Source organism: Penaeus japonicus, unplaced genomic scaffold (genome assembly GCF_977035675.1).
Source record: "Penaeus japonicus unplaced genomic scaffold, GWHDUDI00000001_assembly GWHDUDI00000014, whole genome shotgun sequence".
NCBI classification, from domain to species: domain Eukaryota; kingdom Metazoa; phylum Arthropoda; class Malacostraca; order Decapoda; family Penaeidae; genus Penaeus; species Penaeus japonicus.
Window position 1 is genome coordinate 17,813,613 of NW_028234416.1, and position 17,500 is coordinate 17,831,112.

General features: G+C 37.1%; 3 protein-coding genes across 3 annotated transcripts in view; all 3 read right to left on the minus strand.

Moving 5' to 3' along the window:
* LOC122248068 (actin-1) overlaps window positions 1-1,782 on the minus strand; it is a 3,176-nt gene extending 1,394 nt beyond the window's left edge. The window contains exons 1-2 of the mRNA XM_043007874.2: window positions 1,691-1,782; window positions 392-593 (exon numbers count right to left, since the gene is read on the minus strand). The gene's annotated coding sequence lies outside the window, so the exon portion shown is untranslated. The remainder of the gene's footprint in view (window positions 1-391; window positions 594-1,690) is intronic.
* Window positions 1,783-3,257: 1,475 nt separating this feature from the next.
* Window positions 3,258-6,033, minus strand: LOC122242213 (uncharacterized). The gene is made up of 2 exons (XM_042999464.2): window positions 4,648-6,033; window positions 3,258-4,382 (listed from the first exon to the last, which is right to left on the minus strand). The coding sequence occupies exons 1-2, from the start codon at window positions 4,667-4,669 to the stop codon at window positions 3,898-3,900; spliced, it is 507 nt and encodes a 168-aa protein (XP_042855398.2). The 5' UTR covers window positions 4,670-6,033; the 3' UTR covers window positions 3,258-3,897.
* A 6,296-nt stretch (window positions 6,034-12,329) lies between these two features.
* Window positions 12,330-17,253, minus strand: LOC122259939 (uncharacterized). Its single transcript, XM_086544007.1, has 3 exons — window positions 17,062-17,253; window positions 16,769-16,897; window positions 12,330-16,649 (listed from the first exon to the last, which is right to left on the minus strand). Exons 1-3 carry the CDS (start codon window positions 17,102-17,104, stop codon window positions 12,685-12,687), a joined length of 4,137 nt encoding a protein of 1,378 aa, XP_086400133.1. The 5' UTR covers window positions 17,105-17,253; the 3' UTR covers window positions 12,330-12,684.
* Between the last annotated feature and the right edge of the window lie 247 nt (window positions 17,254-17,500).

Here is a 17,500-nt window from a genome sequence, read left to right on the forward strand (position 1 = left end):
AGGAAGAAAGTTCTGAATTGCTGTGTACATTTATGTTATATATACTTTTGAAAATCGGTACTTTGTGTTAGTTAACTATAGATGAGACGTAGTTCTTCTATTGTAAAACAGGATCTGTTATACCAAAATTAAGAAAGATATGGGTGGTCATTTTATTCAAACATAGAAAAGCTTGAGTATATATGCATCACAAGATGTCTGCACCACGGGATTCATATCTAGAAGCTATCGAAATTCAGATAAGTGGTAAATATTTAACGTATTGATCTATCATTTGAAACAACAAATTACTTCTGGATATCAATCTAAATCTGCATCACCACAGAACATGGAACAGAATACAACTACCTGTATCCGAGATCATTTGAAAATTCGAATCTAACGGACTTACCGGTTTTTGTCGGGTTGTGAGGCGGCAAGCTGGTGTCGATGTTAGCCAGGGACTAATCTTGCTCCGTCGAGTACCTAGCTCTTATACGACATTCTTATCACCCAGCATGACGCACCGTAAGCCAAGGCGTCAAAAAAGCACCTTATATGGTCATGTTTTACTTGCTCACCATTGACTACGCATTCCTCACCTTGAACTCTGTCTGAGCATTGACAGAAGATACGTAAATGTATTTCCTCCTAATATTTCTGTTCTAACTGAAATTGATATTGACTTTAAGTTGTTGAGAGATTAGTTTGATTTGATAAGGAGCTTAATATACGTGAGAGACGATGCATAAGGCTGGTAGGATAGACCAGGGCTACAACGAAGCAGATGTGGCAATGGACATCGGACTTCGAGTTGTGACAGAAGTGAAAATATGAAAGAATAATGCGATTGATAATAATAAAATAAGATAGATAATGATAATGGAAGAAGAGATGCAAGAAGTTACGAAGAGAAAGAATATAGAAGATGAAATGAATATGGTAGACAAAAAAGAGACAAGAAAACTGGAAAGAGATAAATATACAATAAATATAAGAGAAATGAAAGGTGGAGGCTAGCATGTGGAATCTGAAAAGAATAGGGCGAAGGCTGATTAGATAACCTCCATAGTGTGGAGGGTCATAACGCAGAGGGCATAATCCATTTAATCCAGCTCGTCAAAGTAACCGTCTTCAACCTGATAACATTCTCACTGTAATGTGGTTATTATTATTATGGGTAGGATGACCCTTACTTCTTGAATTATTTACTAGAACATTCCAGATATTATCCAAGCTATAAAAAAATAATCAGTTATCAACTGCCGGTGTTCTCATACGGGTTCTCAACTCCCAAGAGGCATGGATCTCGAGTAGAGGTTATCGTGTTGCGTCATTGTACATTGAGTATCATTATTATTATCATGTTCATTATTATTTTTGCTGTTGTTGTCGTTGTAGTTACTCGTGCTCGTTATTAGAAGTTGTAGTTACTGTCTTCTTTGTTCTATGTTGTTGGTCTTTTACTTTTATTTTTTTCTATTATTATTTTTTTTATTATTTTTTATTTATTTTTTTTTTTTTTGTGGGTGGGGGGGTGATTGACTGTACGTCCCTTTCCTTTAGATCAGATGCTGAAATCAACATTATTTCATAGCCTAGTCTACTTTTAATGATCATATTTTAGTTCACTTATAGTTGGTGAAATGAAAAAAAATGCTTGAAGTGCAATAATATTCTTGACATTGTAATGACTATCACATGCAATTACTTGCGGCAGATAAAGTGTCATTCACAATCACATTCATTCAAACTGCAATAAGACACAGTCGATGTAACACAATGTCTCTTGTTGCCGTGGTTGAAGTGGCAGCCCGCTCACCTCTCGGGGTGTCGGTCCATCGCTCGAATTTCCACTGCATCGCGATTGGTCAGGAAAGGAACCCAATCAGGTAGCGGTAACACTGCCTAACAATCTATCAAACATAATTTGAAAAGGAACTGCGTCTTACGTTAGAAAGATACAGGCTGAAGATATGTGTGTACGCAAATATATATATATGTATATATATATATATGTGTGTGTATGTATATGTATATATATATATATATATATATATATATATATATATATATATATATATATATATATATACATATATATGTATATATATATATATTATATATATATACACACACCCACACACACACACACACACACACACACACACATATATATATATATATATATATATATATATATAAGTAGGATAGAATGGGCCCCACCGGGCCACTGATTATTGTTTTTCCCGGGGGGGGGGGGGAGGTATTGATTTTCCCGGGGGGGGGGGGGGGGTATTGATTTTCCCGGGGGGGGGGGGGGATTGATTTTCTCGGGGGGGGGGGGGGGATTGGTTTTTTGGGGGGGATTGGTTTTTTTTTTTTGGGGGGGGGGGGGGGTAATATTATTGATTTTTTTCATTGATTTTTTTTTTTTTTTTTGGGGGGGGGGTAATATTATTGATTTTTTTCATTGATTTTTATTTTTCGGGTGGGTTATGTAATATTATTGATTTTTTTCCATTGATTTTTATTTTTCGGGGTGGGTTATGTAATATTATTGATTTTTTTATTGATTTTTATTTTCGGGGGGGGGGGGGGGTTATAATATTATTGATTTTTTCCGGGGAGGGGGAGGGGGGTAACAGGGTTGTGGTATGTTTATTATTGATTTCTCCTTGGGTATTGGGTAGGGGTATGTCATTTTCTTTTATTTTCTTTTCTTTTAAGGGGTAGGGGTATGTAATATTTTTTTTCCCTCTAATTTTAATCTTTGGGTATATTCGTGGGGGTATCAAGGCTCTGGGTTGGGGTATATACGTACATGGGTATAAAGTATTTCTATAATGTCTTAAAGTGTCGAAAGGTAAGGATAATTTAAAATCGTAACTGAAATAGTAATTAAACTTGAATAAATGAAGGTGTACATTATCAAATAGTATCATTATAATTAAAGGTATTATAGGTACGTTAAATGGTATGAAAAAATGAATGAATAAAGGAAGGAGGAAAGAGAGAGAGAGGATATAATGACTCATGTGTATTGAATGGACACAGTATGTTTTCTCATGGGTAACATGTTCGTACAGGTATGTCGCAATCAATCGATTGCTTACGTCTGTAACATGTTTCTGCAGAATCATTCCGATCGATAAAGGATTGCTACACGTTACGTACGCACACACTCACACACATACCTATACGCACGGTCAGAGTCGACTGACATTGAGAGTAAAAGGGAAAAAACGAGGACGCGCGGGGGGGGGGGGGGGGTATTCATGGTCACTCAAATACACGTATTAATTAATAAAAAAAGAGAGTAAATTTATTTCCATATCTTACAAATAAATAAGGATGGGAATAAATAAAAAAATATTCGTTTCAATCTTCATTCATTTAAAACACAATATACATTATATATATAACTTCTTTAGTCTTTTCTCTATATTTGACAGAGACCAAATAAACTTTAACTTCCTTTTCTGTCTAACATAAAGTTTTTCTTCAATGGATATAATATGTAACATTAAATCTGAAAGTTTATCCTGATATTCCTGTAAATAACGTTTAAAAATTCCACTTCTGTGTAAACACTCTTTCACATTAAAACTGTCACGTTTGTTGACACGTCTTCGTCTCATGGTAGCTATCGATAGACTATCACCTCTCTTTCTTTTCCTTGTTTCCATTCAGACAAACTACTCACATGTTCATTTGTATTGAAAGGTTATCAATATGTTATATATGTGTAAAGGAAATATATATATATATATATATATAATACAGTTCATAACCGGTAAATAAAAGATTTATTTTATATTATATTTTTTTTATTAGGTTTTGTTTACAAGGCTTCTCTTTATTACGGGTAGAGAAACTTACCCTTGGTAAGCAGAGGTAAAAAAAAAATTACCAAACCTACTCTCCATTGAAGTAATCATCTTCGGGGTCTTTATATTTCCCATTACTGTTTGGGGGACTGGTTAAATCCACCACACTCTCTCCCTTACCACTGTCGCAATCCTGACTACAGAACCTCTGCTTCTTGAAGAGTTTTCGTCGCGAAGTTGGTTTGGGGGATCGAGGAGATGTCCTCAGAAGGGAGGGGGATCCCACGTACCGTCCTCCTCCTCTTCCTCTTCTACTTGATCCGCTCCAGGGGAAGGAACTATTATTTCCTGTACAGATTGATCGATTTATAAGAGATCTCACATCCGGTGTTGCGTCGGGGTCATTATCATCATCATCATCATCGTCTCCTTCATTTCCCCATTCCTTCCTCCTCTTCCTCTTCCCATCACTCCACCCCTCATTCCTACAATCATCCCTTTCCAGGTAATACTCCTGGGGAGGGGTGGTGTCAGGGAAGGTTATTCGGATATGCTTCCCACCACCCTTTCCGTCTGAAAGAAAATAGGAATAAATTTACACACATCAACGTCATATGATTGTATTTCATATACCTATTATTTATATGTATTAGTATCATCCGTATGTATACATATATATGGATATCTCTGATATTAATAATAACCGTAGCAAAAAAAAAAAAAAAAAAAATCAAATCACAAACAATACAACATTAAAAAAAAAAAAAAAAAAAAAACGACAACAACATAAACACTTATAAATAATACTAGAAAGTTCAATAAAAGTAGCAAGACTTACGCTCAGTAACGTGTAGCTCCATGATGGTATCACCTCTGAAGTGCTGTCTCTCCGACACTCGACTCCGTTTTTATATCGTTTTCCGTTCCAAACCAAGGGATATAGTAACAATTGGGGATAAAATACGGCATTCACACTTAATTAGGTAAGGTGAAGTACGCCCATATAAAGTAAAAAAAAAAAAAATCCCTTCACTTCACGCAGGGGTGCGTATATATCTACTTATCATGACACCATCAATTAATTAATCCTACTCTTAAATGATTTACAATAGACATGAACACACTTCAACTTCCGCTTGTCTCCCCTATATATTCCATCGGTTAGACAAAATGTTTTCGAACATTCCGGTAACACAAAAATCCTATAAGTAACTCTAAGTATTATCTTATCATTATATAAGAATTGATTCTTCATAAACATACTATTAATACATCGGGAAACAGTCTTTAAGTCAAAGTGACTAAATAAATAGCAGAAATACATGGCATATAGTCCACATACTAGCGAAAACATACCCTGTAATCGATACCCTATCGTTCGAATAGTTAAATGTGGGGATCTTTGTATAAACCTATAAAGGGACATTGAATGATCTCTAGGATTCAGATTGTAACTATCATAATAACACAACGTCAAAGTTTCATAATTAATATATATCGTAAACCAATGTCCAATAACATCGTCGGCTGTTCCTGTTGAAACTGTATTGACAATAAGAATCAGTGGTTTACTCTTCCCCATTTTTCTCGAATTCTCTAAAACTATCGCGAGTTCATCCTCTAGAAAGCACCCCAAAAATATCACCCTGTCACCGAGTGTACCTTTCAACCCTCGCTCAATCTCTAACGCGTTCATCCTCGTTTACGCACGAACAATGCAACGTACGTGGCGATGTGCATCTATTTCAATAACACCCGTCGTGTTAGCAAAGAATATAATGACTCTATTTGCATTCACCCCCTCTTTAAAAGTAAGACTGATACGCATATTACCCGATTTCTCAAGAGGAATTCCATTCTCTATATCTTCGGGAATGAAATTGAATGCGCATATAGTTCTTCCTTTTACAAATCCGTCGTATGCAAGTGTGTGATCATTTTCTAACCCTAGCGTCTCCAATGTTGCGTAATAGAGTGAACTCGTATGATTAGGGAAGTCGCTATGAATATTATATACCGTTGAACCGTTAATCGTTATGTGAGTATTACTCAGATCGGCGTGTTGGAAATATAATCCGTTCCTATCATAAGCTCCATTCATACTATTCATGTCAACTATTGCCATATACAAATTCTGTGGAATAATTTGCGAAAAGGGTAATTCAACGAGAAGATTTGTTTGATTGGATCCGAGAATATAAGTCTTATACAACGTTCTATTGTACGTATATTGCATTGGAGCAGTAAGTAGCGAATTATTTATTCATCGATGCTATGGCAGACGCGTGTGGAATAACGCGATCGATCAGTAATCTAACCGAATCAATCTTAATCTTATAGTTTTGTCCATCTAGATGGGTATTCATAACCCACGCTTTATTGGCCATTTCCAATCGAATGCGTACGTCTGTACCATCGAGAAGATAAGCATCTAAACTCGCTAGATCCAACAGCAAAGGTCCAGTCAACGAAACTCCGTATTGTTTACATCGTTTGATTATCTCCTTCTCCAACTTATTTCCACCGGTGAAATACTCGTCGGTATAGGTGTCTATAATACCCTTACTTCCGTTGTAATCCTTAAAGTAATATAAACTTCGACCGAGAGTGGCAATTCGATCGGGTGAAATCGTAGTAACCATTTTTATAAAACTGTGGTAATTATACAGTGCATTGGATTCCACCATCTGTTCATTCAAATAGCAAGTACAACTCTTAAAGAAAGTATTACTCAAACCGTTAGTCAACACTACGTGATCGGCTTCTGTCAAAGTCGTCCCATCCTCTTTTGATAATGTTGACAGATCGAGAAGTTGACCGTCAACCCCCGGTATCCTGAATTCAATGTAACTATCCCTAACTCCATTATCACCTTCTAGGTTAACAGGTAATACATCGAGTTTGCGTCGACTACTTATGGAACTCTCAATTACACGCTTCCGCGACACGCGTGGGAAACTTTCTGTGATTGACGCCAGGTATTCATTGAAAGGGGATTGAACCCCACCTCCTTCCACATCCATACCGTTCACGACTGTGGATAAACCTAAACTAAAGACAATTTTGAAAATATATCTTTTTTATAACACGGTAAGGGGCGGTTAACCTCTCTCTTCCTCCTCTTCCTCCTCTCCCTCATCCCTTTACTCTTACTAGTTGTTTTTCTCTTCCCTTTCCCCTTCCTCAATAGTCTATTACCACCTCCTTTTCGACCAATAATTCTTTCCCCCCCCCCCCTCAATGCCTGTATCCCCCGCGATTTTAATGACTCACGTAGTTTCCTTCCTTCCATTACATCACTAAATACCGATTTCCCCATAGACACAGCTTCGGGGGCAACATTCTTAATTAAGAAAGGAATTGCCTTCTTAGCTATCCCACTTAGGATACTGAATATACCTCCCCCCCTCCTCGTTCGCGGAGGTGGATGGAAAATTGCAATATTATCATACCCTGCTCCTCTAATAGGGGACTTTTGTAAGAAGAGAGAATCAAACTCTTCGCGAGACGGAGGTGTGAAACCACCCCTCATGATTGATTGATGGTTTAAGAATGACTAACCGCATTATCCCTACGACCGTCGTATTTATTTACTATTCTATCTGGGACGAATATGTAACAGAAGAGTTAGAGAATTTCCTACTCCAAAATGAACCGTTCTACCCTGCTGATCGTTAATTGTTACGGTAATTTCATCTAGAAATGATTTATTTAGAGTTTTGTAAGCAATCCTATGGAAATCGGAACCACCAGTTCTTTCCATGGTCATAGCTTCCAGGAGGTTCACTCTTTGTCCCCCAAATCTCGTGGGCGTAACACAGTCGGTATATATCAGGATAAAATCAACGCCGCCATCCACACGCGGACGAAAAGGTGCCGGGACGTAACTCTGTTCCGCTCCGCCGAACCCATACACCTCATAACTAGATGAATTTTCTAACCCCATTGCATCAGACATTCTAGAACCAAAGCGAAATGTAATAGTACAGAAATGGTGGGGATCTTTACAGATACCCTTTTTTAACGTAATATATACTCTCTTTAAATCATTATTATAACTAAAAAAGTTACGAGGTGTAAAATAGCGATTAAAATCATTTCCAAAACTTATTTCAAGTGCGTTGGTAAGCTGTTCGTTCACTCTTTCAATCATATAAGCTGTATCACCAACGTCAATATCAGTAAAAGGTGTATACGTGTAAAAATGCTCCAAGATATTATCATGTGATCTTACCCACACTTCAATTCTTGAGAGATAATCTCCTTGTAAAAGACTGTAATATGATTTTGGATATAAACAATTGATCATTCCAATCTCATACTCTGTATCAGGATCCAATCGTATAGGTGGATTTATTCGATTTGTAAATTTCCATGGTTTATTATCATATTTATCGCGATCACCTATGCTACTGAGGTAAATATAATGTTCGCTCGCCATGGTCTTAACGTTAACTAAAAAAGACAAACAAGAAAGGATATTTATACACACATCCTTTTCACTAATATTTTATTAATAATAATATTATTATTACAAAGTACTTCTAATACAATGACATATCCAATATTAATCTTAATATCTATTACTAAGTGTTACATTTTTTTTTTTTTTTTTTTAGTTTCTTAATGATAAACATAATATATATTACTGTGCAATACATCTTATATACTTATCAGTAATATCAATATCTATTACATAGTGATACATTTTTTATTCTTATAATTATTATCATCATTAATAGCATTAACATCACAGGGTTCTTAAGGAGATGTCACAAGCACAACATCAATTGAAAAAGCCTTCAGTCTATCAGCCATATTACGCAACACTGGTAGATAATGAGTACGCCACTCGTCATCATTATCATCATCATCTCTACGACCTCGTCTTCCAAACCCGCTAGGAACGATAATTTTGTAAACGTCCCTATTCCCCATCGCTATAAGGGTTACTTGTTTGATAATGTTTTCAAAATAACGTCGTCTATTTTCCACTGTATCTTCCTTCAACCCGTTAACATAGTGTGCATCCTTTGACGTAGTAACGATCGTCTTGGCCTTGCTGTTATCTTCGAAGGGTTCGCCGAATCCAAACTGAGTCACACAGGCGATGAGACACGGACCATCCTCTCCCGCCGGTGGGTATTGTGGAATAACAGATCCTGGTTTCCCTCGAGTAGTCACATCGGCCCGATGCAAATTGTACAGACGTCTCCTCTTCCGATGAATTTCTTCATACTCGTATTCATTTTGTAGAGACTTGGCAATACCGTATGGTTCGATAGATATAGCATTTACGCTATATAAGATGAAGTGTTGACTGCTTCTAAACTTGGAATCGGATACTCTTCCTACGGTCTGTGCTAAGGGAGCAATGTCCTCCATCATGTCTGAACGTGTCAGGTCGAATAATACACGTTCAGTCGAACCCCCTGTTTGGTTTTATACCCCTCTCACACCTGTCCTGCCTCACCACCCACACGCGTGCGCGCGTATATCCATTGAAAATATCGACCATTGCTGTTTGTTTGTTTGTTTGTACTCACCCGTTATTTATATATTTTATCTAGTTATACGATTCCCAGTTTGAGAAACTTATTCCTTTACTCCTTACATCGATCTTTTTCTTTTTTCTTGGGGTTATACTATTACCTTTTCCTCCACCAATAGAATACTTTCTTAAAAAGGCTGTCGGTAGAATTTCAAGCGGGAATTGCGCCATTCTAAGCAACAAAGCTACGCGAGGGACTTGATCCAAAGTGAGTAACCTTGTTTTCGATGTTATTGATTTTATAACGTCTATTACATTTATACCGGAAAAGGGACCCATGAGATTTCCCCTATCATCCCAAACAATATTAGGCTTTCCATCGAGTAATGTTATAATTGACCTTGCGTATTCCTTTTTAGTTGAAGGTAACGATACATTAATTACGATCTACGAGGATTTAATTTGTACACACCTGGGGGTGCGGTACCGGAAGTATCACGAGGAGGAGGAGGGGTGGAAGTGGGAGGGGAGAGGTCTGCGACATAAGCAGGTGTTAATGATTCGACATTGGAAAATATTGATTTTTTTTTTGCTCGAGGGTAATTGTTCTGGGTGGTGGATGGTGACGTAGCTGTTTCCGCGTGGGTGGAGTTACCAGTTAGGAATTTACTAGCAATTTCTACGGGGACAATACAGAATTCTTTCATCCTATAAGACTGGAAATAAGATTCGTTGCCAGGGGTAAGATAATTGATAAAATATTACCTCCCCTTCTAGATAATAATACACTTTTCTTTTTGTAAAGTGGTGTTTTTTTTCGAGCAATTACTCTAATATCGTTCTTGTATTTTGCGAGTTTATTGACAATACTCGCGCTATTAGTAAGATTATTTTTTAGAAAATTTGTGAGTATCTTCGAAATACAGTTAACCTCTTTCGTCTTTAATCCTTGTAATAACGATTTCCTAAATTTCGGGGAGGAATGGGCGAGGAGGTTTATTAACTCCTTGTTTTTAATTAAAAGAGGTGTACTACCACTCATGTCTTGATAGATCTCTAGCGTTTATCCAACTATCAAATTTCTTAGGGTATCCTCTCCAGTGTACAAAGTATTTCCTCTTCCCCTTTTCGATTCGTGATCTTAAGATGTCTACCTGATACAGTTCGGGTATGGCGGACTTTATCAACTCTTCTCTATAAAAGATACCTTCTATTGCTTCTCCCGCCAAATCCTCGAGGTAGTAGACCGGGATTGTTTGAGATGTATCTGCGCGCGTAATTCGATACAACTCTTCGGTGTTATTAACTCGGTAAGTCTTGTTGAATTTAAACTGCGTGCGGGAGAGAAGTTGAAGGCGTACGACATCTCCCACTGATAGATTACCACTGTTACTTTGTTTCTTCTGACCCTTATTTAAATACATTAAACGAAACTGACTCCTAATGTCATTATACCTCTGCATACGATGAACTTCCAAAGGTGTTTTCATACCTAGTCCGCCATGAGGTGTTAAATTGTATGTTTGTACTAGGAGGGGTAGAATATCAATATATTTTAATGTGTTTTTGTGGGTTAAATATTTATATATTTTTTCCTTTATTGTCCTTATGACTCTTTCCGCCAAACTTGCTTTTATTTCCCGCGAAAAATTTGAATACAACTTTATCTTTTTCGTTGTCAGGTAATTCTTAACCGCACCATTATAAAATTCGGTTCCAAGATCGGTAAAAAGACGGGAAATACCCTTAGATGCATCAGACTCCAAGATATTTTGTAAGCCGATAAGAGTGCTTTTAGCGGATTTATCTTTCAACGTAGCTACTTGCAAATATCTACTGAAGACATCTACGCAAAACAATACGTATTTTACACTACCGTTATATCTCTTTAAGATAGAGAAATCGGCAAGATCACAAGTTAAAATAACACGCGGTTTCGGCGCTAGGATTTTCCTACGAGGAAATCGTTTTCTTGTCTGTTTATGTAAAGTATACGTACGATTTTTGTCAAGAAAGGTTTTTACATCTCTGAGGGTAATGGACGTATCTACTCTTTTAGCTGCAGAGTATAATTTTTTAATACTACCAAGACCGGAAGGATGTGATATATCATCGTATAATCTCTTGAGTGTATTGTTCATAATAAGAACACTTTTTCACACGGTGGCTCACCTACAATATGTGTACGCAATTGAAGTTGACTGGGTGTGTTCGGTGCGAGATCACACAACAGATAACCGTGAGGTTGTCTTAAAACCACTCTTTTATAAATTTCTACAAATTTCTTAGCTTCGGTCTTACCATACAATTGCCTACCCAAACACTCAATTTGATATAAATCTCTGTTCTTCATGAGGATATAATGAGAAGTATTGAGGGCGATTGTCCTTGCATATTTCCCAGGAAAAAATATGTTCTGAGTCACCATAATTACTGATAAGTTTTTATGTCTCCCCTTGATAAAATTATTGACAACGGTGGGAGAGTTTACCGACTCGAGGAAATTATCATCTAAAATTTGGAGAATCTGTCCTTCGGAATCGGCAAAGGGTGATTGGGATTCCGTAATCGGATTTATGATATCCTCGTAAATTTCAATTTTATCACTAAGGATGGGAATCTTTTGTAAAGGGTGTGAGGATACCCCACATATAACTATCCTATTAAATTGTTTATGATATTTTTCGACCAATTTTGTACACAGGTGTGTTTTACCAGAGTTTGTATACCCAGCAATGATAATGCGGGCCGGGTCTCTGAATAAATGCAAGTCACGTTCCGAGTAGACCTTCCCCATCCTGATGTAAAAGACGACTAAGTCGGGGAATGCTATAGACACAATATTTATTTAACACGAACACGTGTGAGAAACATATCCATATATTCTAATTATTCATTTATTCATATATATATATGTATATATACTTTTTTTTTCCACCATGTAGACATGGGACATTTATTCATTCAATTATTTATTTATTTTCCCATAATGAAGATATAGGTAGGTAAATTAAAGATTTGTATAAACAGAATAATAATTTTATTTTTGTTATTTACATACACATATAAGAAAGGTACATAGTTACTTCATAATGTTTACATATATGAAATACATCCTCATCCATATTGCTTATTACTAATACATAAATTTTTTTGATAATAATACTATGAAAAAAAAAAAAAAAAAAACTAAGATATAAGATAAAAAGACACGTACAACTACAATACATATATATATTAGAAGTGTTTACAATGTAATATACTAATAATCTTTTCCCTACTAACATTACTACTATTATCAATACTTGTATAGAAAATATATTCAATAAAATATGTATATAAACACTTATACATATCAATGAATAATTCATTTGCTTTATACTGTTATGTCACTCTTTTCCGTTTGCTAGAGTGGGAGAATTGTGTATTCTCTTTTCTCTTTCTCTCTTGTTTAGTACCGCTTGCAAACAGTTTTTTCAAAAGTTTTCGTCTATTACCCCAAAAATCGGTATTTTCTCTTCCTCCTCTACCATCAATATCATTATTGTCATCATTATCATCATTGTCATCATTATCATCATTGTCATCATTATCATCATCCTCATCATCATTACTTGAGACTTCATCAACTTCCTCCTCCTCTTCCTCCTCCTTCTCCATCTGCGGCCATTCATAGTCTGGGTGAAAGTAGGCTACGGTGTTATTGTTCCCAAGGTAGTAACGTTTATCATCGAAGTGACAAAGAGTATGCTTTGTCACGCGCGTAGTTGATATATGACCCTTAACGTTGCGAATCCCGTAACATTCAATGGGTGGAGGTAAGTCTCCCATCAATGCTCGTTTAAAGGTTACATGGGTGAGGTCTTTCTGCTGGTGAATTGGAACGCCTTTACACCGTGCGATCTGATCATCATTTTTATGGAGAAGAAGCGAGTACATTTTGGGTTTCAGTACAATCGATTCTTTAATTATGGTTGCTCCAGTTTCAGATTTAAGGAAACCTAATTTTCCCTTCCGCTCGTTACTGTAACACGGATGTAGAGGAGGGAAGTTACTGAAATCAATGTACTCGGACAATGGTCCATGTCCGAGTTCCTCGGGGAGTTCATTCACTGTATCTATGCTAAAGATGAAGCTATCCGTATCCTCGTATGCGAGTCTGGCTTTATCCCCGTAGTGTTGTTTGACTACCTTATACCAGAAACGGTACATGTACATTTTTGCTAATTCCAGTATGTGAAAACCTAGATAATTGGGTTGTTTAATATTTATAACGGATTTGTTGTTAAAACATAACACTCTGTCTTCCTTGAGAGGAAACACGTCCTTGAATGAAGGTTGAAAAACTAATTTTAGAAATTTCTCTGCTGTCTGAACGTAACTAACTTTCAACCCGTATTTCACTTCCGACATGAGTGACCGACCGTAAATTGCATTAGATATCAACTTGTATGCACGATTCCTTATACTGCACGTCTCATTTTTCCTAGCGTTAACGTTGCGTTCAATGAAGGGTTTCAGAAATGTGGATTGATTAAATTTGTATACAGCGTGAACGCGTTCCACTTCTAATCCTAACTCTAATAAAAGTTGTAATAATGGGAGACTGATGAGATGATCTTTCATTCCCTTATGTGTGGCCACTAGTTTAAAATTTTTGGAAGGTAGTTTATGATTAGCTGACCGCAGTATCTGCTTACTATAAGGAGAGAGTAAGTTTTCCCCGATATTTAGATGGGTGAGACATAAGGGGAATTCATCCGTTACTCGCGCCACGTCTGGTGAAATATCCTTGGTGTTTAGGTGTACCCAATAACCTATCTCCCCCTCCGTGTTATGATTCATGAACCCCACCCTTAAAAATTTGTCAACCTCATCCGCATTCAGTTTCATTATACCACCCTTGGGAAGAAAGGAACACATTACGGTTGCGTAAAGACTATTAAAGTCTAAATACAATATGTGTCTCTTTAACCCATTTGGGAGTGGACGTTCGATTGTTGCCTCGAGATGTGGTGTGACACAGGTGACGAATCCTCCCCTTACATTTCGCTTAACCAAACGGTAAAAATCGGGGTCGTGCGGGGAATCGAGTGATGTACCCGTATACTTGAGAAAAGCATCATAGGAGTAAGATGAAATGGAAACGTAATGGGAGACATCGAGACCGTAGAAGTCGTAAAGTGTGTTCCTGTATTTCATGTATACGTCAGCTAGGAGACCGACATCCAAGTTACAGTAAAGCAACAGATAATCCCCCAACGATTGACAATTAGTTATTTCCCACACCCGTTGAGCGTGTTGATAATCACTCTCCGATATATCGCTCTGCTTCAGAGTATTTCGGAACGCCGAGCGATTGGGAAGACACGTCTCTTGCAGTCGACTGAACGTATTTATGTAATCGTAACAGAAGATCTGCTTCTGACGACAAACGAAGTCTCTCGCATTATTAGGCAAATAATCCACCATGGCGTGAGCGTAAACGGTATTGTATTTAGAGGCTATGTGACTCTCAACGAGACTTGCCAAGGAGGAATTCATTATAGCGAGGGAATCTCGAAATATGATATTACCAATTTGAACTTTAAAAAAGTTGGTTGTCGATTTGCCTAATATGTCGATGGTGTAATTACCCTCGTTTAGGTGTTCTAAAATTAAAGCACAATCAAATGACATGTTGTGAGCGAGAGCTATGAGGTGTTTCCTTGCATTGATACACTGAAAATTGCAGCGGGGGCAGTAGGCACCAATGTAATTATTGTGAGAGCGCGAGTGGTCGTGATGTCTCTGTGGACGCTTTGTATTACTGAATTGTTCGTGACATAACTGACAATGAGTCTGTCTTAAAAACTCCTGTTCCATTTCTACCGTCATATTAATTGAGTAAGAAGGGATGGTAGTCTTTATTTCGAGCCAGTCACGCTGTAACGACCTTACGAAATGATTGACTGAGTCGAGACCGAGGTGACTTCGTTTTTTCACGACTCGTCCATCTTTACTAATGATAAGATAAGAGTAAGCGAGAGGGAAATGACGAGCAATTGTCATGGGTGTATAAGGTAATTCCTCCTCCTCCTCCTCTTCCTCCTCTTCTCCTCTCGGTCTAATACCCGTCTCAAAATCGAAGAAAGCGAGATGAGAGGGTGGATAAGTATAACCGTAATTTTTGAATTTGAGAACCTCACCTTGAGTTGGGAATTTTAATGTCTGAGTTTGTTCACAATCACAAATGTGTGATTTCTTTGATTTTATAGACTCTGACATTATAGAGAAGCAAATAAAGCATAGATAATGTCCTGGTGGTATAGGTTTTCTTCGAGTGAGGTTTACAAAGTAAGTCTCGAAATCTTTAATGAGAGCTATGTGTTCACCCCCGAGAAGAAGAAGATGAATAATTTCATGATAACGAGTCGTTCCCTTTCTAGCAAGGGAGAGTAGATATCTCCCTTTCCCACCCTTAACTGAGTCCTCTTGTTGTAGGGTATAGATATATAACGATACCTTGTTAAGCCTTTCGAGTTTCCCCAAATCCTCCCACTTTATTGGTAGAGAAACACCAATAAAGTCTACGTGTCTATGACATATTTTATTGGACTCGACCGACTTAAGAATTTTACTCCAGGATGTTTTTTCCTTTACTTTATGTATTCTATAACCCGCAATGCATTGAATGACGCAGGACATATTTTTACTTTTGGGGTTAAATATACTTTCACTGCCACGGACACCCGCTGGGTATGGTACAAACGACCCTAACCTTTGCTGAAGAATGTGATGAGCTACATTAATATGTAAACCCCTAACCTTATGAATAATGAAACCGGACCCTTCGAGTTCATTTGTCATGGTCTCGAGTCTACGATGGAGATGCTCAATCCATCTCTCAAGCAGATTGAAAATTTCATCAACGGTGATGACTCGTGCCCTGAATCCTACCCAGAAATCCTGGTAAGTGTCTTCACCTAGTGTTGAAGATTTCACTAAAGTAATTTGCATTTGACCAAAGACTTTCATGGAGGTTAACTGACGTCTTGGATTGATGAATGCTTTATAAAGTTCTTGGATAAAAAAGTGTTTATATTTTCTTAGATAATCTAGTGGATCTCTAGTAACACTAGGCGGGACGTTATATACATATTTGTTGTAATACCCTCTAAAGGCAGATTTTTGACTCACCAGGTTTGGGTTTATGACATTGTCGTCATCATCATTATTTCTATTTTCTTCACGATTATCTTCTGTTATTTGTTGTTGTTGTTGATAGCCGCTTGGTCCTGGTTGTGGTGACAGTGATCGTCGTTGATGTTGATGCTGATGTCTTACCCTCGTATATCCATTTCTTTCCTCTGAGAGAGAGAGATATCGAATCAGAATTAGTATTTAAAATACAATTATTACTGATAACCTCGATATAAAATAACAATATGATGAAGGTAATAATATTAGTAAATATTATTATACTCACGTTGATATAGTTGTTGTTGATGTTGTTGTTGTTGTTGTTGTTGTTGTTGTTGACGTGGGTGATAACCACTTGGTCCAGCTTGTGGTGAAGGTGATTGTTGTCTTTCATTTACAGTATCATCTGTTTCACCTGTGAGTAATATTGTAAGAGAATCATCATGTAATTAGAGAAGGGAGAAGATACTAATGTTACTACTAATTATTATTATTATAATACCAACATTACTCTTCTTTATTATTACTACTATATATTAAGATACTTATACGAAGAATGACATTAATTACAACACTTACCATTTCCGATGTTTTTGTCTTCATTATTGTGAGGGGAGGTCATTTTGACAACTCACACGAACACAATTTAAGTAAGTTCTGAACTCGTCGAATGTTCCAGAAAGCTCTCTTCGATGCTGTTTTTATAGTACTGTAATGATCATTATTATCATTCGTCGCCATATATGGGAATGTTGCTGATGTCCTTTAGATCGAAACTCCCATAGGTTACTAACAGTAATGTGTTCACTTTGTGTTGATATTCTTTCACTCTTAATCCAAGGACGCTACATTTACTTCTGTTGAAAATGAACTGTAGATTGCTACTGTTCCATGACATGATTAACTCCTCCCCCGCGTCCTCGTTTTTTTTTTTTTTTTTTTTTTTTTTTTTTTTCCCTTTTACTCTCAATGTCAGTCGACTCTGACCGTGCGTATAGGTATGTGTGTGAGTGTGTGC